The sequence below is a fragment of the Jatropha curcas genome, chromosome 11, assembly GCF_041381405.1.
Source record: "Jatropha curcas cultivar XTBG-Jc1 chromosome 11, XTBG_Jcur_1.0, whole genome shotgun sequence".
NCBI classification, from domain to species: domain Eukaryota; kingdom Viridiplantae; phylum Streptophyta; class Magnoliopsida; order Malpighiales; family Euphorbiaceae; genus Jatropha; species Jatropha curcas.
In genome coordinates, this window is record NC_143161.1 from 6,002,316 (window position 1) to 6,027,010 (window position 24,695).

Sequence of the window (24,695 nt, forward strand, 5' to 3'; positions counted from 1 at the left end):
AGTTGAAAAATCTTCTCCTTACGTGTTATATTTTATGACTTAGATTTGGCACAAAATATAAATTAATTAATTCCCAAAAATAAAAAATATAAAGGAATTAAAAAGACTCTTAATTAATATAAGCATGTAACATGATGCCATTGATTTCATCATTCAATTCACTCATTTCCATATATATATATATTGTTATTCCTTTTTTTAATTAGAAGGCATTTTGGATCCCCCAAACATGTTCAAGCTTCAAGGTGTCCACCTGGTTCAATTTGGGCTTGTAAGTTGGGTCAGTGAAAGAAGGCCCAACTCTCCACTGAAACGAACGGAGCTATTTGAGTATATCCACACAAGTCTAGAAACTGGCTCAGGCTTAACGTTCCATTTTGAATTGTGATTTTGAAATCAGAACTTAAAAATTTCTGTCACCGAAGCAAAACGGTCAGCCATGGCTATGGTTGTAGATATAGATGCGAAAGGGACGTTAGGGTTTCCGTACTGGACACCAGTCCGTCGACGTTTTGATCCCGATTCTCCCTTCTTTGATTACGGCAACATCGAGAGAGAGCTCATCGCTAAACAGGTTTTTGTCTCTAGTTGATCTTGAGCTTCTTGTTTTTGAATTCTTGCAGAATGTAAAATGAATAATTTTAAAAATTCTTTAATCACTTATTATGTTTCCAGATTGCATTGGATTTAACTGAAGATGAAAAGCATCGGTTGCAGAATTTGGTGGATGACGATGACAGGTATTAATGGCTTTGAATTTGAATCCTCATTTTCCGCCAGAGTTGCAATGATAGTTTCTTTTTTGATTTTCTCTGCTAATTGTTTATGTACTTGCTGAATATAAGGGCTAATATATGTTTATTATTGTAAATTATTTGAAGAGAATTTGTTGATTACTTAATTGCTGGTATTAACTCCCTCTTTATATGAATACACTGTCAAAGATTATTATTTGAAGTACCAATTTTTATGGCTAGTAAGAAACAGAGCCTTGATTCTTTTTCTGCTCTGTCTTTCTTAATTGTTTGGAAGAAAGATGATTTGAAACAAAAGATGTTTTAACTATCTTTTTCTATTATGTGATGACAATTTGTGAGTTCAGAATTATACCTTTCTGCTTCATTCTGGATTTTCAGATATATTTCTTCTTATTTTTCAACTAATTATGCTTAATTTAAAAACCAATGTTTGGGCAGGGAGGTTTTTTGTCCCATTGTTGGATGCGGCGCACGCTTGACATCTTTGGAAGACTTTGAAGACCATTACAATGCACGACACACTGCATCTTGTTCAGTGTGCTCAAGAGTTTACCCAACGTCGCGCTTGCTTAACATACATGTATCTGAAGCACATGATTCATTTTTTCAGGCAAAAGTTGCACGTGGATATGCCATGGTATTTTTTGTTAGTTATCTTTTTTATTTGAGTTATAATTTTGGTCTATATAACCTCTAATTTTTCATTTGATTTTAGTATAGTATAAATACAGCATTTAATTAAATGTGTTAGTACATGATTTATGTTTTTTGTAATCATGATATGGCTTGTGTGAAACCTGTATGATGATGCAGGCCATCTATGCTTTTGATTCATTTTTCCTTGCTCCTTGGTGGTTAGCTGATACTATGTGCAACGTACTTTTACTGACTTGATCAACTATCCTGTACGGATGGAAATTAAACTAAGTAGGATTACACTCTGAATGGATGGTTCAATTATATATGCAAGCACGTCTTTGTTAGCTTGATGTTAAGTATTAACCTGTTTGTTCATTGAACTGGCCGCTCTTATAATCTAAGCTTGTGCTTTAGACTAGACATAATCAAACTATCTTCATTTTTCCGAATGTACTAGAACATTTTGTAAAAAATTCTCTGTCAAACGCTTGATGTTCTTTCACTATTGTTTGACAGTATGAATGCCTGGTGGAAGGTTGTGGTTTGAAATTCAAGAACTACAAAAGCAGGCAACAGCATTTGGTGGACAAGCATAAATTCCCAAGTACATTTGAATTCTTTAAGAAGACCCACCCATCCAAGAAAGCAAGACAGAAGCACCAGCGTAAACAGGCTGTTCAAAAGAGAGAAGAGACTTCAAGTAAAATGGAAGTAGAAGGTGAAACTATTGATGGCCTTGTATCAGCAGTATCTAGATTAACCACTTCAGATTCAACTCCTTCTTCTATCAGCTTTGGTCGCCGCAATACTCACGGGCTCACATTTGTCCCTCGAGCTATTCGGCAAGAAAGCAGTGCACAATCTGGAACAAAGAGATAGCCATCTACCTTGTAAATAACTTGCCTCCTTCGACCAATAGTAGCAATGGCTTCTTCAAGCAACAATGAAAGGCTACATGATGGGAGCAATAGGAGACGACAAATGCTATGTAGAAGACGTGTGTTTTCACAAAATCATCCACTTGAATTTACATCAGAAGTTGACTTGGTGGAGGCAAATTGGCTGCCTATGTTTGTCTTAACCTCTAAGTTTTTGTGCTTTTTCCTTATTATTTTTATTGAATTTAATACCTGAGGATTATTTGTACTTGTGGAGTTGAAATGGATATGTATTCTTTGAGGAATAAAAGTACTTGGATTGTTGTTCGTGATAGAATTTGTTCCACTTCATGCTTTGTTTTCCCGGAGGCAAAATAATTGATTCAGAATCTCCTGGAATCTTTTTTTTTTTTTTTTTTGAATGGAAGAATCTCCTTGAATCTGTGTAACTGCAATGTGAGTAATAAGCAGGTGGTTCTTGGTACGAAAAGGAGATGACTACCTGTACAAAATATTGGTCCAATATATTAACTGAAAACGACATAGCCATGTAGGTCTTTTATTTACTCCATCCGCCTTAAAATGACCAAATCTGTAATTTGACGCGTTTGACTCCACTCTCGCTCAGATATGCTCCATGTATGTAGATGTGATTAAACGAAACTAATAAAACGACATCGTTCCTAATGCAAGGACTGAATTGTCCAACCACATAGCGTCATCAGGGGCATTTAGGTCAGTTCGAATTCTAAGAATAAAATATCATTCTCCATGTCCTTAATAGAGTTGTTAAATGAACGCTCTTATCGCCATTTTCTCAGATCCCAATCAAGTTTCTCTCAACTGACAAACAAAAAAAACAGAAAGCTATCAGAAAAAAAAAAAAAAATGGACGCAATCGATACTGTGTTCGATCCTCTTAGAGAATTCGCTAAGGACAGCGTCCGACTCGTTAAGCGATGCCACAAGCCTGATCGCAAAGGTTAGTTTTATCTTGATTTGCATTTGCTGTGGATTTTGATAAAAAAAAAAACGATCTGCCGATTTATTGTTTCTCTTGCTGTTTTGTGTGTAGAATTTACTAAGGTGGCATTTCGTACGGCGATCGGATTCGTTGTGATGGGATTTGTTGGTTTCTTCGTGAAATTGATCTTCATTCCTATCAACAATATCATTGTTGGATCTAGTTAGTAAGGTAAGCGTTGTTATGTTCCTAATTATTTTACTTTGTTCATTTAGTTTGTGAGATTATAATTGGTTTCTATGATTATTTGAAGAGCTAAGTTTCTGAATTATGTGTGATTGATTTGTGTTCAAAACTTGAAATCTTTATATTATTCGTTGGAAATTGTAAATGTGAAAATATGAATGCTTGCATAGAACAGGAATATTTAAGAATGGAAATTTAGGTCTCAGATGTGATTAGGATGCCTGAAACATTTTTATTTCTTTGAGGTTTTCTATTGCATGCACTGCCATATGGATTGAGCTAGTCTAGATTTATAGTGTTAGAAAATCATATGAAAATAGTTCAATAATCAAAACTTATATGATCTTTTAATGAATACTGAAAGTTGTATTCCAAACTTATAATACAATATTCAACAAAAGATTTGGAATTGAAATTGGTTTCAGTTTACATTTTTCTCTGCTGATAATTAGCTCTTTCTTTGACAGATTAGATTCACGAAGATGTAGAAAATTTATTTAAAATGATTTAAAGTTCAGACACAAATCACTTCTTTATTCTCATTTTATGAGCCTTAAAGAAATCTACATATTATGTATTTCAGATCCCATCATCCAAACACAATGTTACTGTTTTTCCACACACTTGTTGCCTCTTATATCTTTTTATTTTAATTCACTTCTCTTAGGAATAGAAGGTCTCCTGGTAATAGTTGCACTAATGATTGTTCTAGCAGTATTTCTTGTTGAGAAATATTTGTTCTAGCAGTATTCTTGTTGAGAAATGTACTGTAATCCTTGGAAAAAGAATAAAAAGAGCTGTAGACATTGTATGCTTTGATGATTTGATAATTGGAGGATTTGCAGAAGAGTTGAAATCTAAATTTGTTTATCGACGTTAGTAAATGTACTGAAGATTGCAGAAGAGTTGAAATCTAAATTTGTTTATCGACGTTAGTAAATGTACTGAAGACAGATGCAGGATGTTAACGTTGTTCTAATTGTACAGTTCAAAACTGAAATATTTTCTGTGTAGAACCTATGTAATATATGTTTAATACTAGAATTAAGATGAAGCTAAATCTTAATGAAATAGGCAATTAGAATGTAATGAGCTTGTTCAACTGCTTACGGACTCTTCTATTTCACCTTGGGCTATTGATTTACAGATGAACTATAGAACCCTTTTAATCCTTGTTAAGTGCAAATGCCAATGTGATATAATACATGGAAGAATGCTCGAGTTCCAACTTAGATTTCTGAACTTGCTTAAAGAAAAAAGTAGGCATGAAGATATGTTGACCCTTTATGCCATATCTTGGTTGTGTGAAATTTGTTTAGTTTTACATTTGAGAAAATTTTCTTCTTGATTTAATAATGGTTAGGGTGCTAATCATGGATAAATGCACTTAGTTGTGCATGCACAAACACTGCCATCATATTTTATATTTATTCACGAGTTAGTCATTGTTGGAGTAAACTTTTAATAAAATGTTTGGAGCATGAGAAGGTTAATTTTATAATATTGTCGAGGACTTGGAGATTATTGTGTTGTTGTGAACTCACCCTAACATGAATGGTACTTTTGTACTGTTTCATTTTGGAGTGATCTGAATATCTAATATTTTGTTACTATCGCAGGTCATATTGGATAACGAGCACAGAAAACGGCGGTTTAGTATCTCCATTATAAATGTCCAGGGAAAAATTACAATGTAGTGGAAGTGCTACTGTTAGTGTCAGAAGTTGCATTTTTATTTGTTTGTATGAGACTGTTAGATCAAGGATATGATATGAAATTTCTGGTTACTTTTATCTGGTTATCTGACTGGATCGATTTACCCCACAGATGTGTTAAACCAAGTTTTTTTTTTTTTTTTTTTTTTTTTTTAATTTCAATTTAAAGAAAAGAATCAAACAACTATTTCATTGTCCAAATTATCCGGCAAGACCCATGACACTTGTGTACGAATCGAAATATATAATCAGGATATAATCTTTCTGAAGTAAATTAGTAACTAATGCCTCATCTCATCTGTACCAGGTGAAACTTTTCCTTGTCTTGAAAACCAAGGACACGATGTCGATTTTTACATTTTGGTATTTTTTAAATGCAATTGTGAAAGTTTCCGAAAAATGATTAGGCACACTGAGGTTTATACCTCTAACAGCTTGTCTAATATGATGTTCTGCTTCAACATTTTCTCCTGATAAAATGGTCAAGTAGAATGCAGTCAGGCACTAAATTCAAATCACGCAGACTTCGTAGTAGGAAAATATAGAACGGATCAGCATACACAAAAGAAGTTAGAATCAGCATATTTCATACAGCAACCATGATCAAATCTAGAATGCATTTTAAAATAGAAGCCGTTCAATAAACAAGATTTGCAGGGTTTGCTTTTGTAAAGCAAAATATTCTAAAAAATAGACCTCCTTTCAGAATCAACAGACAGCATTAGCATCTGTAGCATCAACATTAGAAGCAAGTACTAGTTGTGGCTCAACAACAATGCCTTTCTTTCTTGCTTCCTTTGCTTCCTTCCTTGCTTTCTTACGTTCGCGTCGCATCTTAAAGTACTCTCTCATCCTTACTTTTAAGCTATTAGGGTTTTCAGGCTGAATTTCTCGTGGATAAACACTTATCTGTCAGTAACAGAAATCCGTTAGATGTGTCAATCTCCAATATCTAGTTTATGGAATCACAAAAATAAAATTTAGAAACTCATAAATCAACCTTCTGCCTGTCAGGTCCAAACTTCTCGAATTTTACAAGTCCATCAATCAAAGAGAAAATGGTGTAATCCTTGCCAAGCCCCACATTTTTCCCCGGATGGAACTGAAATATTGTCAAAACAAATAATATGCAGTGGTCATTACAAGCAGCCATGTATTCTGAACAGAGGAATTTCAAGTACATAAAGGCAACGTTTGTGCCAATTAATTCCATAAAACTGTGGAATTCATTTCAAATTTTCAAGATTTTATTTTTGTCATCAAAGAAAATGTTCATTTCACTCCCTTAAATTTAAATTTTATAGAATTCAACATAACTAAATCGGATTCTATCGCTAATGGATTAATTCGATACTTCAAATTCATTTACACCAAACCAGCACCAAGAAAGATTGGGGAAAATATTATGCAAAGCAAAACAGGAAGGAATGTAGAGTATTAAAATTGAAATTCCCTCATCGAAATCAAATTTTCTGTTGCAAACCAAGCTAAATGACATGAAATGCTAAATGCCCTTTTCAAAACTGTATGCAAAAAAATATCTATGGAGCACTAGGCATATTAGTCTGAGCTATAATTTTCAAAACAATGGCAATATCAGCGAAATTAGAACTTTCTGTCTTTCAAACAGGATTTGGATAAAAATTCACATCTTAGCAACCACTTCCTTGAAATTAAAATCCACAATGCACAAAACTCATAGTGGTAACTAAAAGTGAGGAACTTAAAGGTCACACCTTGGTTCCGCGCTGCCGGACAATAATTGATCCAGGTTTGGCGACTTGGTTGCCATAAATCTTGACACCGAGACGTTTGCCTACTGAATCACGGCCGTTCTTGGTACTCCCAGCTCCCTTCTTGTGAGCCATCTCAATTGTCAATGGAAACGGAGTCTTTAACGGCAAGGAGACGGAGTTTCTGGAAGTGGTCAGATTGAAGGAGGCTGTATCGCCTTTGAAGAAGGAAGAGGAAGAGCTTTTAGATAAAGATAGACCTTTGAATGAGCCAATAAGATTGAAGCTGATAGCAGCGGCGGTGGCTGCCATTTTTTTTTTCTCTCAGCTGCAAATTGAAACAAAAAGAATCAAATTAGTATTAGCGTTTAAATTTTACAGTGAATTGCTAATTTGAACTTTGAGGTTTTTAGGGACGATTTTGAAGCTGAAGACTTACAGCAATGCGAAGGATATCGAAGGAAAGGGGAGAGGCAGGGAAAGACGATTGCTTATCCTCGAAATAATTCACACGTGTGCCATTTATAGGTTGGCTACCTATGGACAATTAACATTGAGAGAGTTAATATCAGTTTTACATCTTTTACCCGCTGTTTAAGGGTTTTTTCAAAAAGTAACCGAAAAAGTAATTAAATCACTTAAATTATTTTTAATTTATTTAATTATTAATTATGCCTCTTAATTTAATAACATTTATTTTTTATTCTATTTATTATTTATTTTAATAATTCTTTTTGTATTAACCTACTATTTTCTTCATCCATTATATTCGTTGTTTTTAAAAAATTATTTTATTCAAAATTATTTATTCCATTGAAAAAAATTAAGTTTACTAATTATTTCTACAATTTCTTAGAACTTATTTTATAATCTCCTCCTTTCCAGAAATTAATTATTTCACTAATACGTCCTAGACATGTTTAGTGGGTCTGCCTATTTGCTAATATTGGACTCTCTGCTTTCAAGTTTAGGCCTATTTGGGCCTTGTCTTGGACTTTGAGAAAGGGGAAGGGCCGTGAGGGAATTAGTGGCCTTACCCGTAGGCCATAAATGGGCCATAAAAAACATAACCCATCATTCTACAAAAACAAATTAATGTCAGTTTGGAGAAGAATCTCTCTCATCACCAGCTCACCCTTTCAGTTCCAAGTTGGCGGGTTAACATTAGAATGATTCTAAACCCACAACAAGAATAGAAGAAAGTGTAACTATTTTTCCTTTTCTCCATCATTTTCTTTTAATTGAAGGCTCTTTATTGGGATAGAATGTCTTATCTCATTCTACCATATCCATAAAATTTCAAATGCCCCATTTCAAATTTGATTTTTAATCGATTTAAAAATCTTATCTGCTCCATCTCAAATTTAATTAGGATGAGACATCTATTGAAAACGAAATCCTTAAAATTATCACGTTAGAAATGCGCTTCTTCTAAATGTCATGTTGGAAAGGAATATAATTGCGCCCCCACTTGGCAAATCATACACTAAAATGTGTTAGAAAAACAAATTTTTTCTAATCCTAAAAATATGCATATCGCCATTTTTTTAAGAAAGTACTAAAATGGAATTACCTCAACAAATGATGGATAATAAATTCCAAATACCTCTCCATCATTTACATCCCTTATTTGTTTAGGATATCTTATCTGAATTATAGCTTCTCCATCACTTCATTTTTCCTCTCCATCAAAAAGAATGGCCCTTAGCTAGACATTATTACTTATGCCACACCCATAGTTTTCTATATCATAAACCTTCCTAAGAAAAAAACCCATTACCCTCATTATTTCCTTTATACAGTTCTTTCTTTTCCCTTTTTTTATTCATCTTATTCTTCCCTTCTCGAACAATTTATTTATATATATCAAGTTATCAAGAAACACATACACAAACGAAAACCAAAATATGAAGAAACAACAAAATACCTATCCGGAGCTGAAGACCCAACGCTCATTCTTTTCCGAGAAGCCGTGGTTTATTGCCGTTCTCGTCGCAGCCTCTTTCACCGCCGCTCTACTCGTCGCCGGCAGCTTTACAGGATCCTCCTCGCGCTCCTTCTTGTGCTCATTAAGTGGCGCGTACACAACATCGGCAGCCGAGGACTATGCAGCCACCCCGTCACAACTCGAAGCCATTCTCCATTACGCCACGTCGCGAGTGGTCCCACAACAATCACGCGCCGAAATCACTCTTTCCTTTGACGTTTTAAAAGGGCTTGCTCCATGCAATTTCCTAGTCTTTGGCTTGGGCCATGACTCCTTAATGTGGACCTCACTAAATCCACGTGGCAACACTATATTCCTCGAAGAGGACCCTAAGTGGGTCCATTCAGTTCTCCAGCGGGCTCCAAATTTACGCGCCCACGTCGTCAAGTACCCTACACAACTCCGAGAGGCGGACATGCTTCTTGCGTCTTATAGGCAAGAAAAGGAGTGTTTGCCACCAAACGTACGCATCAAGGGAAACACCCAGTGCAAGTTAGCACTAAGCATGTTGCCAAACGAGGTGTTAGATAAAGAATGGGATGTAATAATGATCGACGCGCCGAGAGGGTATTTTGCGGAGGCTCCAGGGAGAATGGGGGCTATATTCTCAGCGGCCGTGATGGCGCGTGGTAGAACGCGGCCAGGTGTGACTCATGTGTACTTGCATGACGTGGATAGAAAGGTAGAGAAAACATATGCAAGGGAATTTTTGTGCGAGAAGTATTTGGTAAAAGGGGTAGGGAGGCTATGGCATTTTGAGATACCATCTGCTGCAAATAGGAGTGTTAGTGATAATCCTTACAGCTTTTGCTAAAACTGATCAGATTCAGGTAGAGAAATTTTGTAATTTAATCTTTTTTTTATATATTTTTCTTAGTTAATAATTGTAATGTAATCTTTGATTTTATGACTGGAAATTCCTGTCTATAGGATTTGTTATTCAAAATTAAAGAGAACACAAATAAAATCATTTTTTGTTTTAAGAATAACCCAAATTTTTATTTCATTCTCAAAAAAAAAAAAAAATCTATTTTATTTGATTTTTTTTTAGTATTTGTTTAATAAGAGCGTTGTTTAATATTTCTTGTTCTCAAATTTTGGATGTTGCTGCCATAATCCGATATGGTTAAAAATAATTTAAATCATCAAAATGTAAATGTAGTGCAAGTAGGGTCAGTGGCAATACAATGCAAATTATTTTACGCATGCGAATTTATTTCATCATTCGAACCACATGTTGCCTCATAGCGTAATGTTTACCATTTTCGTTGTAATTGCTTCAATTATGTTGGTTACTTTATTAGTATTTGAGAAATAGTTATACCAGGTTAAGTTAGGTTGATTCGCTTAAGTTGGATTGAATTGGAACGAGTAATATTTAGTTACAGAAATAGTATTATATATAATATTGAATCATCATAAATAAATTATATCTCTTAATATTTTTATATGCAAGGTTATAAATTTAAAACTTTAGAGTTGTTATTTTTGGATGGTAATGAATAGAATATTTTTGGATACCTTATTTACTTCATGTAAAATTTAATTATTTATAAACAGGTTTGAAATTGCTACAGTGGAGAATAACTTGTTTTAAATTTAATATGATGCGGATTTAATAGATTGAATCATTGCCACTAAACTTGTTTATATAAATAAATAATAAAATAATGATATATTTTATGAAATACAATAAATTATAATTTTTAATATTTTTAAAATTATTATGTTTTAAAAAATGAGAATTGTTAATGTTTACTAAATATAGCAAAACTAAATGAGTTTAGATATAATGTAAGGAATGAATTTTAAACTATCGATTTTTTTTTTTTTTTAATTTGAAAATGGAAAATAATATAAAATGAAAAACATGTGGAGAGTGGGATTTGAACCCACGCCCTTTCGGACCAGAACCTTAATCTGGCGCCTTAGACCAACTCGGCCATCTCCACTTATTGACAGATGACGTCATGTTGTCATAACATATGACAAATGTGCGTTTTGCAGTTTAGATTTCAAAATAGGACATGGAAATTAGATTTTATGACAATTTAGACATTAATGACTTTTTTTGCCTTTTAAGTGGGCTATATCATATTCCTATTCCTGCCATATTCGTGTAACATAATTATTGAGAAATTTTTAAAAAATAAAAATTAGAACTAAAATTCATTTTAAAGTGAATTTCACATATAAATAGAATAGAATGCTAAGATGCAATTTTTCTAGTGCACCACGCCAAAGACAATTTCATAACTTTATGCAAATAGTAAAAGATATATATGTTATCTTGTTAAAGTAATGTATTTTTCCCTTTTAAATGCACATTTTTTATAATAGAAAATAATTTATTATTACATTTAATTCACATTTTGTGTGATTATGTTTTATACATCCAAACACTCATTAATACGACGACAATACATCGCCTAACATTTTCCTTCTAAATATAAAAATTTCAAAATAAATTCTTTTAGTTTCATTCACATGACCTTCAATGAAGCTCTTGACAAAGTTTAACCAAAAAAACACTCATTATCAATCTTTATCATATAAGAAATAAAGCAACATAACAAAATGAGAAAACTCGAAGCAGAGAAGTTCCATTCTAGATGGCAAGCATTTGCTGCGACAAACAATGGTTTACATGAAGAAAATACAGAGTGTCGCAGACCAAATTGAAATAAGACTAATTGATAAGATAAACAAGTTCTAATCTACCTTGGTGTAAATAAAGGTGATACTCTCCTTCGAACAATATCCTGAATTTGTTCTGGTGACATGACTGATGCCTCACCCACAAAACTGGCATTTTGCATCTGCTGCTGCAACTGTATAAAAAAACAGAACCAGTTGTAACTAAATCCATCCTCTTCTAAAATCCATGTCCATTTCTCCATCTACGCAAGTGAAAAAATAAGCACCATGTACACGCAATGTACCTTTTCAAGAATTGCAGATTGGTCATCCAGGTGAAATTTGCGCATGTGCTTTAGCATCTCCAGTTGCTGAAAAATAAAAATGAAAACACCATGAACCCCTCTAGCAGAATGCTTCTTCAATCAACCTCACATCCAAATGTGGCTAAACAATACCTGTTCCTGTAACTTCTGTTGATTCTGCATTTTTTCACTGAACTCATCGGGTCCAAGCTCAGCTTCATCACAGGCCATCTCTTCACTGTCAATTGATAGGGGATATCAGCCATTGACAATACAAAATTAGATAATCAAATCTGTAAAATCAAACTTAATGATTTAAATTCATGAAAATAGAGATGAGCACATCACAAATGATATTGGACTTTAATTTCCTTAAGTTACGATCAAAATGGATAAGAAAATAGTCAAAACAATAAAGAGAAGGTGGACCACATTTTCAGGACCTCTATCAGAAAACAATAAAGAATCCAAAGCCTGTTGCATTCTCTCTTGAACAGCATAGGAAAACAACTTCAACTTGTTAGCATCAGTAATGCCAATTTCTTATAAGTTATCAGTTTAAGAGGTGGAAGAGAAGACAGAGGCTGCCCTACACAAACCTTGTGCCTATAGGTCGATGTGGTATAACTGTACTTAGCTGTAGCTCTGGTCGTAAACTGGTTGTTAGAGATTAGATAGATTTTATGTTCAAATCCTTACTCCAATCCCACTCTCCGTCCACCCACAGCAACAAAAAACTGATCAATGAGAATAAATCAAGCTAATTTGGCTTCCTTCAGAGCATTTGGAGTGCCATTTTGCTGTTATTCCATTTATATCTTTGGTTGCATATGAACTATGTTACAAAAAAGTTTATGGAAATTATGCCAAAATTGAACATCCAATTTAAACATTAAGCATCGCATGAGCTCAAAACACTATTCAAGTCTCTGACGTAAAAAGTACAAGCTCGTGGGACATCATGCACAAGAACAGCCAAAAGCCAGAAAATACATGAAGTTCTTGTTTTAAAATCCTTCAAAGGTTATTCAAAGGCATAACAATAATTTTGACAACAAAGGGTAGATTAGCGATGCAACACTCTGTCACAGGTAAAGAAGAAACCAGGGGGTTTGCTCACATGGGAGACAACACAAATAATAACATCCTCCAGAAAAGGCTAAAAGAGCTCTTCGCAAAAGTAAAATTCTTAAATAATGACTAATTTAAATTCCAAACCAAGATTACAGGTCTCAGAAAACTATATAAAGAGCAGGAGAGATAGAGAGGACTTACTTTGCAACAAATTTATAAAAGCGAACCATCAAATCTTGATCATTCTCATAAACCTTGTTCACTTTCCCAAGGCATGAAATACCAAAACTTGGATCTGCAATAGTGAAATAATACTTTTGATGGTGCTATATGAAAATTGTAACTAACCACCGCCAAGCAGACCAATGGATCAAAAAAACAGAAAGTGGTTCTTTCATTATCAAAAACTATGTGGAAAAAAGCTAAGAGTTAATGTCCTCAATACTAGGAACTCTCATTTTAAGAAAAAGAACAAATCATTCTGATATCTACACCTTAAGGTGCCACAATTAAGATAGAGGTAAGAGAGGATAAAAATATACAATAATGACAGAGACTGAGTGAGATTGTATCTGCTCTCCATCATCATAAGAACCAGTATGCAATATGCATAAGGCTTTCACACTTCATTCATCCCACTTCAGGACGAATTATGAATAATAGTTTTTATGCAGATACAAAATGTACATACATTGCATTTCCATTGTATAGTTACTGGTTCAGCATCATAAATTCCGAAAGCTCATCCACAAAGCTCTATGAGATTAATATGCACAAGCTAACATCATGCTCGATCAAAAGGAAAAGGAATAATGTCAAGGTGATCATAGGATGTCAAGGGTGGCAGCAATTTGTTGTTCATGTGAATACAAGAAGGAAACAAGATTCCGGAAAATAGTTTCGGACGAGTTAAAAATTGACTCAGGTTAATTACCGCTAGTATATACCACAGAATTTTACACATAATTCAAGAGGTAGGCATAGGGTATGATTTCAACCACCTAAAATAGCAATAATGCAAACTTAGATAATTTCGCAGCAGTAAACCAATATAATGCCAAATGGAAAAGAACTAACCTATCCTCATCTCCAAAAATATGGCTTCCTGAATTGCAGTGGTCACAGCAACAGCTTCCTGCATAACAGTTTTCAAAAAACAGGGTTATAAAGCAACAATTAATGTGTGGTAAAATTAATTTCAGCAGCCATATACTAAAATGTAATACAAATTTCTATTCCTCACTTATCACTTATCAAGCCCACAGATAAAGAAAAAAGAAAATTACAAGTTATGAAAATTCCTCAGCAGATAAAGCAAACCATTTTCTCATTTCTGCACTAAAAAAAATTCCAATAATCAAAAGAGATAGTAATCACCTGTTTATCATTCACAGCATCGGCAATTCTTTTCTTCACATCTGATTAAAAAAAGAAATTTGAAAATAGTTAACAACAACAAAAAAATAAGGGAAAAGGGGAAAGAAAATGTGAGGTTAAGGTAAAAGAGGAAAGTTAAAATACCAGGCTGAGAAGTGAGTTGAGAAAAGCGATCGAAAAGAATAAGCAATTGTTCCCTTGATAGCATTCCTGTGCTTTGCAGCTGTGAATAACTGGCCATCATCGATCTTAAACAGACTAGAACAAGCTACTCAGGATGGAGATGCAGATTTTTGAAGGAAAATGGAGCCCTTCACTTAAAGATGATGGCTAATGGGAGGATACAACTGCCATAACCTCAAAAGTTGTCGCTCTCTTCACAAATTTTATCCCATTACACCCGTTCTCTATTCATTTTCTTATTCTTCAGCCCCAAAAATATCATCACCCAAATTTCATGATTCCTTCTGACGAAATGCTTTATTCGACTTTAACCCCTCAACTTTTTGAAAGTTACATTTTGGCACATGAATAAATTAGTTAGAAATTAAACAAAAAAATTAACTACATTTATACTTGTTTGGTCATTTGGCAATACATAGAATTTAAAATTAACTTATAAAATGGAGTAATAATGAAAAAAAATTGGCATTTATCATATAAAGCACCAGACAGAACAACCTTATATTATAATGTTACAACATAATTACCCCTAAAAAGTCCTCAACCCCTTAAAAATCTTCATCCATCTTGAAGACATGGGTCCCGCCATCTCCATTAATGCTAGACATAACCGAAGCCTTCTGATATTCACCAACTCTTTTTTCAAAGAAATTAGTCTTTCCTTGCAATGAGATCAGCTCCATCCAATCAAAAGGGTTAGTCACATTGTATATCTTCCCGCACCCAAGCGCACCCAACAACCTATCAGCCACAAACTCAATATACTGGCTCATCAGCTCTCGGTTCATCCCTACCAAAGCGCAAGGAAGCGCGTCGCATACAAACTCCCTCTCAATTTCCACTGCATCACGCACTATTCCCTTCACACGCTCCTCATTCAACTTCTTCTTCAACAAACTGTAGAGCAAGCACGCGAAATCGCAGTGCAAACCCTCGTCTCGCGAGATCAACTCGTTAGAGAAAGTTAATCCCGGCATCAACCCGCGCTTTTTTAGCCAAAATATGGCGCAAAAACTTCCAGAGAAAAATATCCCCTCCACGCATGCAAAAGCGACAAGTCTCTCAGCGAAAGACTCCGATCCGTCGATCCATCTCAAGGCCCACTCAGCCTTTTTAGCCACACAAGGAACGGTCTCGATCGCGTGAAATAATCGATTCTTCTCGGTCGAATCTTTGATATAAGTCTCCAGTAAAAGACTATACATCTCAGAGTGAATATTCTCAATCGCGATTTGAAAGCCATAGAAAGCACGAGCCTCAGAGACTTGGACCTCCTTCATAAAACGACCGGCAAGATTTTCGAGAACGATGCCATCAGAGGCGGCAAAGAAGGCAAGGACATGAGATATGAAGTGTTTCTCATCGGAGGTTAGGGCCTCCCATTGGCGGAGATCTTGAGATAGATCGACCTCCTCTGCAGTCCAAAAGGAGGCCTCGGCTTTCTTGTACATTTCCCATATCTGTGGGTATTGGATTGGGAACATGCAGAATCGATCTGGGTTTGGGGCTAGAAGTGGCTCTTCTGGAATAGCAGGCATGTTTAGGGATTAGAAATTGGGGGATTCTTAGAATTTGATTGGAGATTTATGAAATTGGTTTCTGTTGCTGCGAAATTGAGTGATTGTGTATGATTTTATAGGAGAAGATAGGGTTTTTTGAATTGTTGAATTTTGATAGCGGGGGATTTGAAATTTTTATGAGAAGCTTGCGGGGAACTGAACTTGAAATGGATAGGGCAAAGGGTAGTTTGGCGATTTTAACTTTTTCTTATTATTTGGCGCGGTCTTATTGGCGATTTAAGAATATATTGATTGTGTTTTTACAGAAATAGGAGTATTTGTTTTGGTATAAAATGGAATGAAGGGAGGGCTTAATTGGAAAAAGGGTTTTAATTTAGTTTAAACTTTGAGTAGATCTGAAGGCGAAGCTTGAGAGGGAAGCTTTGGATATCTTTTCCTTTTTTGTTTACATATATAAAAATTCGGCGGGAATTATATATTGGCGCCAGCGTCTAGAATTTTGAGACGTGTGAAGTTTGTAAATGGCACAAATGGATAGGGAATGCAACAGAGTCAAATACTCAGCTTATAATGTACCGTGAATCCGAATCCAATTATAAATTAAGTATTTTATAAATTAAGTATTTTAATCCGTTTCAAATTTGTGTAAAAATTTAATTTTAGTATCAAAAGTCATATTAATCCAAGTTTATTTCGCATATTAGACGAATCGTATTCGAGTTTTGTGACCCTTTTGACACCTTTAGCATGACCTGCATCAAAAAATACATACACATTGTTAATGTATTTTTCAATAGTGATAATAATTTTGAAGAATTATATTGAAATAAGAAATTAAGTATTTTTTTTATTTTATGTTAATGATTTATTATAAATGGTTGTTTATTTATTTGAAATATTAATATATTATACTTATTTAATGTAGTGTGTCATAACCATGTGGATCTTCTATTTTTTTAAAAACTGTCTTGGCATACATTCTCATATCGCTTTATTTTTTTTATATTTATGATTTATTATGAATAACTATTTATTTATTTAAAATATTTGTGACATCCTACTCCGAGTCGAGTCTTAGCATAGAGTTGAGGAGTCGAGTTGAGTCGAGTTGAATCAAACCCGGTTGGGGTAGAATGGGTTTATAAGTGGAGTTACTTGAGTGAGAGAAAAGATCAAATCATATGGGTGAGGATTGATTTGCATTAAAAGATTGAGCTTGGGTATTAAGTTGTAGCCTGTTTACAATTGAGGTACCATTTAGAACTTTTACACACAAATCCCTTGATTTTTGATGGCTTACCCGTAATAACCATTTCACTTTCCCATTTTCATGTTTATCTTCATCTTCTTCCTTTCCTCTTCCACCTTACTTTCAATTTTAATGGTAGTTAAGCCTTAACTTCAATTTTTCTTTTATCCAAGTAAGTAAACCTTCTTGAAGTTCATAAGTGAATCATTTGGTGCTATTATTTTAGAATTCATAAGAATTCTTATTTATAGGTGAAGGGAGTTTTAAGAGTGTATAGAAAAGAAGTTAAAGAGGAGCTCAAGCTTTTTGGAGCAAAGGTTTGATATCTCTTGTTATTTTCCATTTTCTTTGTATGAGAATTGTGTGGTGTGTTGCTATTGAGACAATATTGCTTCATGTTGAGTGGGAGGACTGGTAATGGTGAGAAATCAGGAGAAAACAGGGGAAGTATTGAATAAATGAAGTAAATAGTGAGTTATGTTGAAACAGGTTTTGCTGGAAATTTTACCAGTAACTTCATCTTGATTTTGACCCCATTTAATGATGGAATTAGGAAGTGTCATAGAAGAGTTATTTGTTCCTCTATGTGTTAGCTTTACATGGGTTTTTGAATCATGCAAATCGGAGTTGTATATTGAGAGATATGACCAAAAGAGTACAGACAGTGCAGGCTGGAAGCGCGCGCGCGAATTGCATGACGAGTTCGCGTTGCCTTCTCGCGCTCGCGAATTTGAACTACGCGCTCGCGACTTTCACCTGAAACTCTCTGACTCTCATTTGGCACATCTCGCGCTCGCGACTTTCAAGTGCGCGCTCGCGACTTGTGCTCGCAAACTCTCTGACTCTCATTTGGCACATCTCGCGCTCGCGACTGTGAAGTGCGCGCTCGCGTACTTGGCCCTTAGCCTGTAAGCGCTCGCGACCTTCATCGCGCGCTCGCGAATTTGGCCTGGGAACTCACTGTCTCTCATTTGGCACTTCTCGCGCTCGCGACTTTCAAGTACGCGCTCGCGACTTGTGCCCGATAACTCACTGTCTCTCATTTTGCATTCTACGCGCTCGCGACTTTGAAGTACGCGCTCGCGACTTGTGTTTTATGCATTTTTGGACTTCATTTTCAATGCAATTGTATTCCTTTGCTTCACTTATATGCCTCCAATCATTTTAACATCAAATACAACATTTGAACATGTATCAAAACAACATTCAAGCATGCAAATGATGTGAACTCAAATATACATTATGAATTATGAAGTTATGAACTATTAATATGATGTTGTGTTATATTATTGACATACCAACATTATGCTCCATTGAGGTTAGGTAGAAACCATGTAGATAAGGCTATGTCGCGACATAGGATAGCAGATCTGCACCTCATACAGTTTGGTACTCCGGCTACAGGCCGTTGAGTGGATATGATTATATGGGCCATAGCAGCCAAGCATACAGTATTCATCCAGTTTCATACAGTTTTTCTTATCACTTCGGTTTCACTATAACCTTATGGAGCCATACAGATATCTTGACATAACATTTCAAGAATTATACAGTATTATAAACAGTACAAAAGATAATCAAGGTATCATGAAAGTATCATGATGTGTGTGCCTATATGTGCCATATGTGTTTACATGGTTCTTTCTATACATGTATGTGTTTAATTGTTTCTTTATCTGTTGAGATATCCACTAAGCTTTCTTTACTCAGCGAGTTACCTGTTTAACTCGCAGGTTTTGAGATTGGACAGTAGAGAGTCAGCTTACAACTGCTGCAATTCATCTGTAGAAGACTCAGTCTTCAGGGTAGCTACTCATACGGATGTGTATTTTTGTTTATCATTTTCATGGCATGTACAGGGCACACAGTTGGGCCCATTTCATTTTGACACTAGTATCATGTTTTGTAAATATAAATTACATTATTTTTGTATACAACATCAGAATGATATTATATTCAATATACATTATGATTTCAGCATGTCAGACCATACAGTCAACCAGTTTGTAGCGTCTCGGTTCGGTTCATTCGGGTTTACGGGTGGACCGGGAAGGGATGTTACAATATTAATGTATTACTTATTTAGTGTAGTGTGTCCTAAGCATATGGATGTCCAACTTTTAAAAATTATCACATCTGTATGTTCTTATATCTCTTGTTCCGTATCTATCCAACCTAACTCTTGGTATATGAAACTATTATCTAAACCAAGTTAATCAACCAATGTTTTTTTTTTTATTATCAATAAAAATAAAGTATTTTTCTTTAATTTGTTTTTTATGTCATTGAAATAAGAAATTAAGTATTTTTTATTTTATTTTTATGGTTTATTATAAATAATTATTTATTTATTTGAAATATTAATGTATTACTTATTTAGTGTAATATGTCCTAAGCGTGTGGATGTCCTACATTTTTTAAAAATTGTTGTATCCGTACATTCCCGTATCTCATGTCCCGTGTCCGTGCAAGCTAACTCCTGGTATATGAGACTACACCTTACACCAAGCTCATTAACCAAGGTTTTTTTTTATTACCAATAAAAATAAATTGTTTCTTTTTAATTTGCCTTTGTGTCATTGAAATAAAAATTAAGTATGATTTATTATAAATGATTGTTTATTTATTTGAAATATTAACATATTACTTATATAGTATACTGTGTCCTAAGCGTGTGAATGTCTTACATTTTTTAACAATTATCGTATTCCGTTTCTATACAATATAGCTTCCGATATATGAGACTACTGTATACACCAAGCTAATCAATTAACGTTTTTTTATTACCAATAAAAAATGAAGTGTTTTTTTTTTAATTTGTTTGTGTCATTGAAATAAGAAATTAAATTTTTTTTCTTAATTTTGTATTTATAATTTATTATAAATGATAATTTATTTATTTGAAATATTAATGTATTACTTATTTAATGTAGTGTGTTCTAAGTGTGTGGATGTCCTATTTTTTTTAAAATTATTATATTTCGTACGTTTCAATTTATATTTTTCAAATTGCTTATGTATTGTTTATTTAATAGTAATATATTATTTATTCATACTCATTTTAAGTGTGTGGATTACTTATTAATTATTTTGTAAAAATAAATAAATTTATATTAATATGTTAAATTAAATGGTAGAGATAATCTTTTTTATAGATATTATCTTGATAGAGGGATTATCTCAAAATATAAAACAATTGATCTTTTTACAATCCCTACAATTGTATGAATTCTAACATCCATCATTCTATAATCTAAAACAATGTCAAGTGGTAAACTGTGCTACTTACACTTGGCTTTTATATGAAGCAAATGACCATGCTTTCATATATTATATATATAGATATAGATAGACATAGATTTTTTAATAGTGATAGTAATTTTGAAAATTTAATTAATTATATTAAAATAAGAAATTAAATATTTTTTATTTTATGTTTATTATTTATTATAAATTATTATTTATTTATTATCATTATCTCATACGTTCCCGTATTTTGTGTGTCGTGTCTGTGTAACCTAGCTTCTTGTGTATAAGACCACCCTATATATCAAGGTAATTATTAAAATAAGAAATTATTTTTTTTATTTTATAGTTTTGTTATATGTATTTTAATTTAATTTTAATTAATTATATATTTTTTATTTATTATAAATAATTTTTTATTTATTTTTTATTTTTATGGCTTGGGTTATTTATATTTGAATTTAATTTAATGCATTATTTTGATGAGATATAACTAATAGATATTATCATAATAAATACATTATCTAAAAATATAAAACAATTTATCTTTTTACAATTTCTATCATTATACCTTATCTTCTTACAACCGTGCTAAATAATTATTATCCTTCTCATACTTGGCAATTAGAAACTTACACTTGGCTTCCATATAATGCAAACTACTTGGCTTATATATATATTTTCTTTTTTAAAATATATTTTATCATTTAATGTAAATTGATATTTACAATTGTATGTACTACGATCATTGATAAAGCAGTATTATAGGAAAAAAAATTAAATAAAAAAAATATAATTTAATTATGTCAGTACGTTTTTTCTTAATCTATATGAAATTCAAATAGCCCTATATATATTGAACTAAGAAAGTAATTATTTTTATTTTTATCCATTTTATATTATTCCTTTTAAATTATGAAAAATTCTTAGTAATCTTACCCAGTATATCATTTGTAAATTAATCAACCCTTTAAAATGAGTGTAATTAGAAGGCCCATAGTGTGTCTAATCAGAACTCCCCGTGGCCCAAATCTAACAGTGACTGACCAAATAAAAAGGCCCCTAATTGTATAAGCGAAGATGGAATTGGACTTGGAAAATAAATCTTCAAATCGAACCACACCCTATCTGTGACTATAGTAGAAAATCTCTACCTCCGATTTTAGTTTCCTTATCACTGACAATACAAATCTTTCCACACTTGAAGAAAAAGGAATAAAAAATTAATGTGTTAATTACCGAGGCTAAAAGCTAGAAACATGAAGCTTCCTTCAATGGCAGTATGGCAATTTTGTATCTTATCGTCTATTATATTAATTGAAAAAAAATCTTCAGTAAGACTTATTTCCATAATCAAGAAGAGAAAATTTCTCTTGAAATAATAATGACAGTCTCAATAATTTCCTATTTAAAAAACCCAAAAACTTCAAATTCTAATTGCTATGCTCTAACTGTAGTATTAGATTTACCATTGTTGAGGCTTTGCGTGAGCTGTGTTGAAGAATTAAGGCATTACAGGTAAGTTATCTTCTACTTTCGACTTCTGTAATTTTCATACTGTCTTTCAATTGTTGTTAGGATTGAGAAACCCTTTTCCTTATAACTGAAACGACAACGAATTGGAAGGTTTTTTAGCATTATATATTGCAGTGATGATATAGTTCCTTTTATGTTGCATATCTGTATTGTCTTCTCATGTTTTTCTATTTTTAAGGTAGTAATGTTTTTCTTTTCTACGGAAAAAATAATAGAAACAAAGGTTCAGTTGTTGTTTTTGTAGACAAACACTACTTCAATTCTTATAAAACATGACCAGGATTGGAAAAGGTTATAAAAATGCTAAATTTTTGATTTTTTCTTAAACATCTAAAATTTATTTATTTTTTTTAGAAAAATACTTTCAACCTCGATGTCAAATAAACTCTTAACAAGATGTTTTTAAATTATATTCTTTGCAAAATGAAAAATTAATCTTATTTCATGCTATTTGTTATGATTATTCCAAAAATTAAAGACCGATTATATGAAATAGAAATAGAGTTTTAGTTAGAGTCTTTTATTTGATAATATATGTGATTTTAGTTAATTTACATGATCTTAATCAGTAGTAAACCCATATATTAATTCGGAAGTGCCTAAAGGGTATCATGATTATTAGAATTTGAGCTATTTCATGCTCAAATTGGTATAATATTTAACAGTGTACTGAAAATCTCAGTGAAACATTGGATTTGTTATCTCATGTTTTTTTCAAAAAAAAAAAAACAATCAAAGTGAGTTGTTTCGTGCAAAATATTTTGATTATTATATGTATTTCTGATGCCATTTCCATTCTTGCTAGGTCAAGTTATGGGACACAGTAGAACAAAAATGGAATTGATAAAGAAGGAGAGCACTCGAATACATACCTTTCAAAAGAGAAAGAAAAGTTTACTGAAGAAGGTTTCAGAATTCTCAATTCTTTGTGGAGTTGAAGCTTGCCTAATAATTTTTGGACCAAAACAGAAAAATCTCGAGAAGGAGAAATTAGAGGCTCATTGGCCATCAAATTCTGATGAGGTTAAGCATATTATCAACAGGTATAAGAAGACTAAACGAGCAAGATGCTACCATATCTCGGACTACTTTTTAGATAAAAAGAAGAAAGTCGATATAGAGATATCAAAATTGCTCAAGCAAATTTATCAAGCTAAGTATCCTTCATGGAGTATTCATCTCGACAGTTTTGTGGAGGATCAATTAAGGATACTTCTTGCTCAACTGGACAAGAAACTCGAAGTGGCATATCGAAAACTTTATACATTTCAAGAAAATCCAAACCTGATGGATAAACTTTCATTAAGAATGCTATACAGCCCTCACAACAGCTTCGAAAACTACGCGACTGGAAGCAACTTGGAGCCTTTTTCTAATCTGAAGCCATTGGCTGTTGAATATCCGATAAGTTTTCAGCCTGGACAAAGCTCGGTTATGATTCCAGAGAAGAATAACAACTTGCAGCTTTTTTCTGAGTATCATAAAGCTATGATGACTGGACATTTGACGGGCAAGAACGACACTGACAACAACTTAGGTAATCTGCAGATGAAGCTCTTCAATCAAGAATTAATGGAGGATAGGATGAGGAACATGTCTAATGATCAGAATGTTAGTAACCAATTTGGTGGTAGCCTTATTAGCAATATTCCAAGCTCGTCAGGATTGCCCTATGTTAATCCTTCCTGTTGGATGTGGGATAATGAAATGTCTAACAATTTTGATGCCTCTGGGAGAAATTTTGGATCAACATTGCAAACAGTGCTGCCGCAATTGCAACCTCACATTTCAGGCCTACATAATAATCAGATTTTCCCTTGTGATCAAGAAGACAAGTTTTACTGTAACATTGGGTTTGAAAAGCAGCTGGAGCAAAAGTGGAGGTAGATGCGGGACATTGTGGTCAGGGCAAGTCTAATCCGTGATATATAATCTCGTTTCAAAACAAATTTTTTTTTTTTTTTGTTTTTTTTTTTTGTAGTTCTTAATAAATAATTTTTCACTTTTGGAATTAATTATTATAATGCGGGTTTTAATAACAGCTAACGGCTGACCTTTCATAAAAAACGGTTCAAAATATTCATAATTTAACACAGGTATTGATAGCAGTGTAGTTTAACCAAATTGAAATAACTCTTTAATGTTTTATTCAAACCCTAGCAAGTGATTGAATCACTTGTTTTCGTGCTCTTGTTGCAACCACGGTATGAGATATAGAGATGCTTCTTTTTTTAAAAAATAATAATTAATTTGGATCTAAAAATTATATATAATTAAAACTGTCATCCATTTATTTTAGAGAAATAATTATGATGTCTCTAATTTTTATATTAGTCTCGTTATTGGGTCTTTCGTCTAAATACGGAGCTTTTTCCATCTAAAAAGTAAGCTATTTTTATCCAAAAAAATGTATGTAACTTAGCTTTCATTTTGTTGGTATTTTTATTCATTTTATATGTTATATTTTTTAAAGATTTATCTAAAGTACATATATAATTTTAAATCTATGTTTTATTAAAAAACAAATGTATAATATAGCTTTTCCATTTGTATAAATATTAAAAATGAGGTTATCACTAAAAAAAAAAAATCGGAATTATTGACAGATTTTACTGACAAGCAAATTTTGTCGGTAAATACCAACAGTA

At 33.1% G+C, this 24,695-nt stretch overlaps 7 protein-coding genes and 1 non-coding gene across 8 annotated transcripts; 4 read left to right on the forward strand and 4 right to left on the reverse strand.

The window, feature by feature from the left end:
• Positions 1-346: 346 nt before the first annotated feature.
• Positions 347-2,612, forward strand: LOC105632498 (nucleic acid binding / zinc ion binding protein). Its single transcript, XM_012214894.4, has 4 exons — positions 347-574; positions 676-740; positions 1,197-1,395; positions 1,914-2,612. The coding sequence occupies exons 1-4, from the start codon at positions 440-442 to the stop codon at positions 2,274-2,276; spliced, it is 762 nt and encodes a 253-aa protein (XP_012070284.1). The 5' UTR covers positions 347-439; the 3' UTR covers positions 2,277-2,612.
• Positions 2,613-3,058: 446 nt separating this feature from the next.
• Positions 3,059-5,286, forward strand: LOC105632508 (protein transport protein Sec61 subunit gamma). The gene is made up of 3 exons (XM_012214904.3): positions 3,059-3,257; positions 3,351-3,470; positions 5,105-5,286. Exons 1-2 carry the CDS (start codon positions 3,164-3,166, stop codon positions 3,464-3,466), a joined length of 210 nt encoding a protein of 69 aa, XP_012070294.1. The 5' UTR covers positions 3,059-3,163; the 3' UTR covers positions 3,467-3,470; positions 5,105-5,286.
• Positions 5,287-5,800: 514 nt separating this feature from the next.
• On the reverse strand, positions 5,801-7,476 carry RPL27 (ribosomal protein large subunit 27). The gene is made up of 4 exons (XM_012214916.3): positions 7,373-7,476; positions 6,937-7,261; positions 6,201-6,302; positions 5,801-6,109 (listed from the first exon to the last, which is right to left on the reverse strand). Exons 2-4 carry the CDS (start codon positions 7,243-7,245, stop codon positions 5,909-5,911), a joined length of 612 nt encoding a protein of 203 aa, XP_012070306.1. The 5' UTR covers positions 7,246-7,261; positions 7,373-7,476; the 3' UTR covers positions 5,801-5,908.
• A 1,077-nt stretch (positions 7,477-8,553) lies between these two features.
• LOC105634441 (arabinogalactan O-methyltransferase 1) lies at positions 8,554-9,804 on the forward strand. Its single transcript, XM_012217304.4, has one exon. It carries the CDS (start codon positions 8,841-8,843, stop codon positions 9,732-9,734), a length of 894 nt encoding a protein of 297 aa, XP_012072694.1. The 5' UTR covers positions 8,554-8,840; the 3' UTR covers positions 9,735-9,804.
• A 987-nt stretch (positions 9,805-10,791) lies between these two features.
• Positions 10,792-10,872, reverse strand: TRNAL-AAG (transfer RNA leucine (anticodon AAG)). Its single transcript has one exon. It is a non-coding gene; the product is annotated as a tRNA-Leu (tRNA).
• A 563-nt stretch (positions 10,873-11,435) lies between these two features.
• Positions 11,436-14,790, reverse strand: LOC105632529 (plant/protein). The gene is made up of 7 exons (XM_012214927.4): positions 14,458-14,790; positions 14,314-14,354; positions 14,014-14,071; positions 13,138-13,231; positions 12,016-12,100; positions 11,863-11,928; positions 11,436-11,751 (listed from the first exon to the last, which is right to left on the reverse strand). Exons 1-7 carry the CDS (start codon positions 14,555-14,557, stop codon positions 11,638-11,640), a joined length of 558 nt encoding a protein of 185 aa, XP_012070317.1. The 5' UTR covers positions 14,558-14,790; the 3' UTR covers positions 11,436-11,637.
• A 158-nt stretch (positions 14,791-14,948) lies between these two features.
• On the reverse strand, positions 14,949-16,439 carry TSO2 (Ferritin/ribonucleotide reductase-like family protein). The gene has a single exon (XM_012214939.4). It carries the CDS (start codon positions 16,032-16,034, stop codon positions 15,045-15,047), a length of 990 nt encoding a protein of 329 aa, XP_012070329.1. The 5' UTR covers positions 16,035-16,439; the 3' UTR covers positions 14,949-15,044.
• A 5,441-nt stretch (positions 16,440-21,880) lies between these two features.
• On the forward strand, positions 21,881-24,057 carry LOC149492423 (agamous-like MADS-box protein AGL82). The gene is made up of 2 exons (XM_089716571.1): positions 21,881-22,029; positions 22,853-24,057. The coding sequence occupies exon 2, from the start codon at positions 22,861-22,863 to the stop codon at positions 23,932-23,934; it is 1,074 nt and encodes a 357-aa protein (XP_089572697.1). The 5' UTR covers positions 21,881-22,029; positions 22,853-22,860; the 3' UTR covers positions 23,935-24,057.
• The last annotated feature ends 638 nt before the right edge of the window (positions 24,058-24,695 follow it).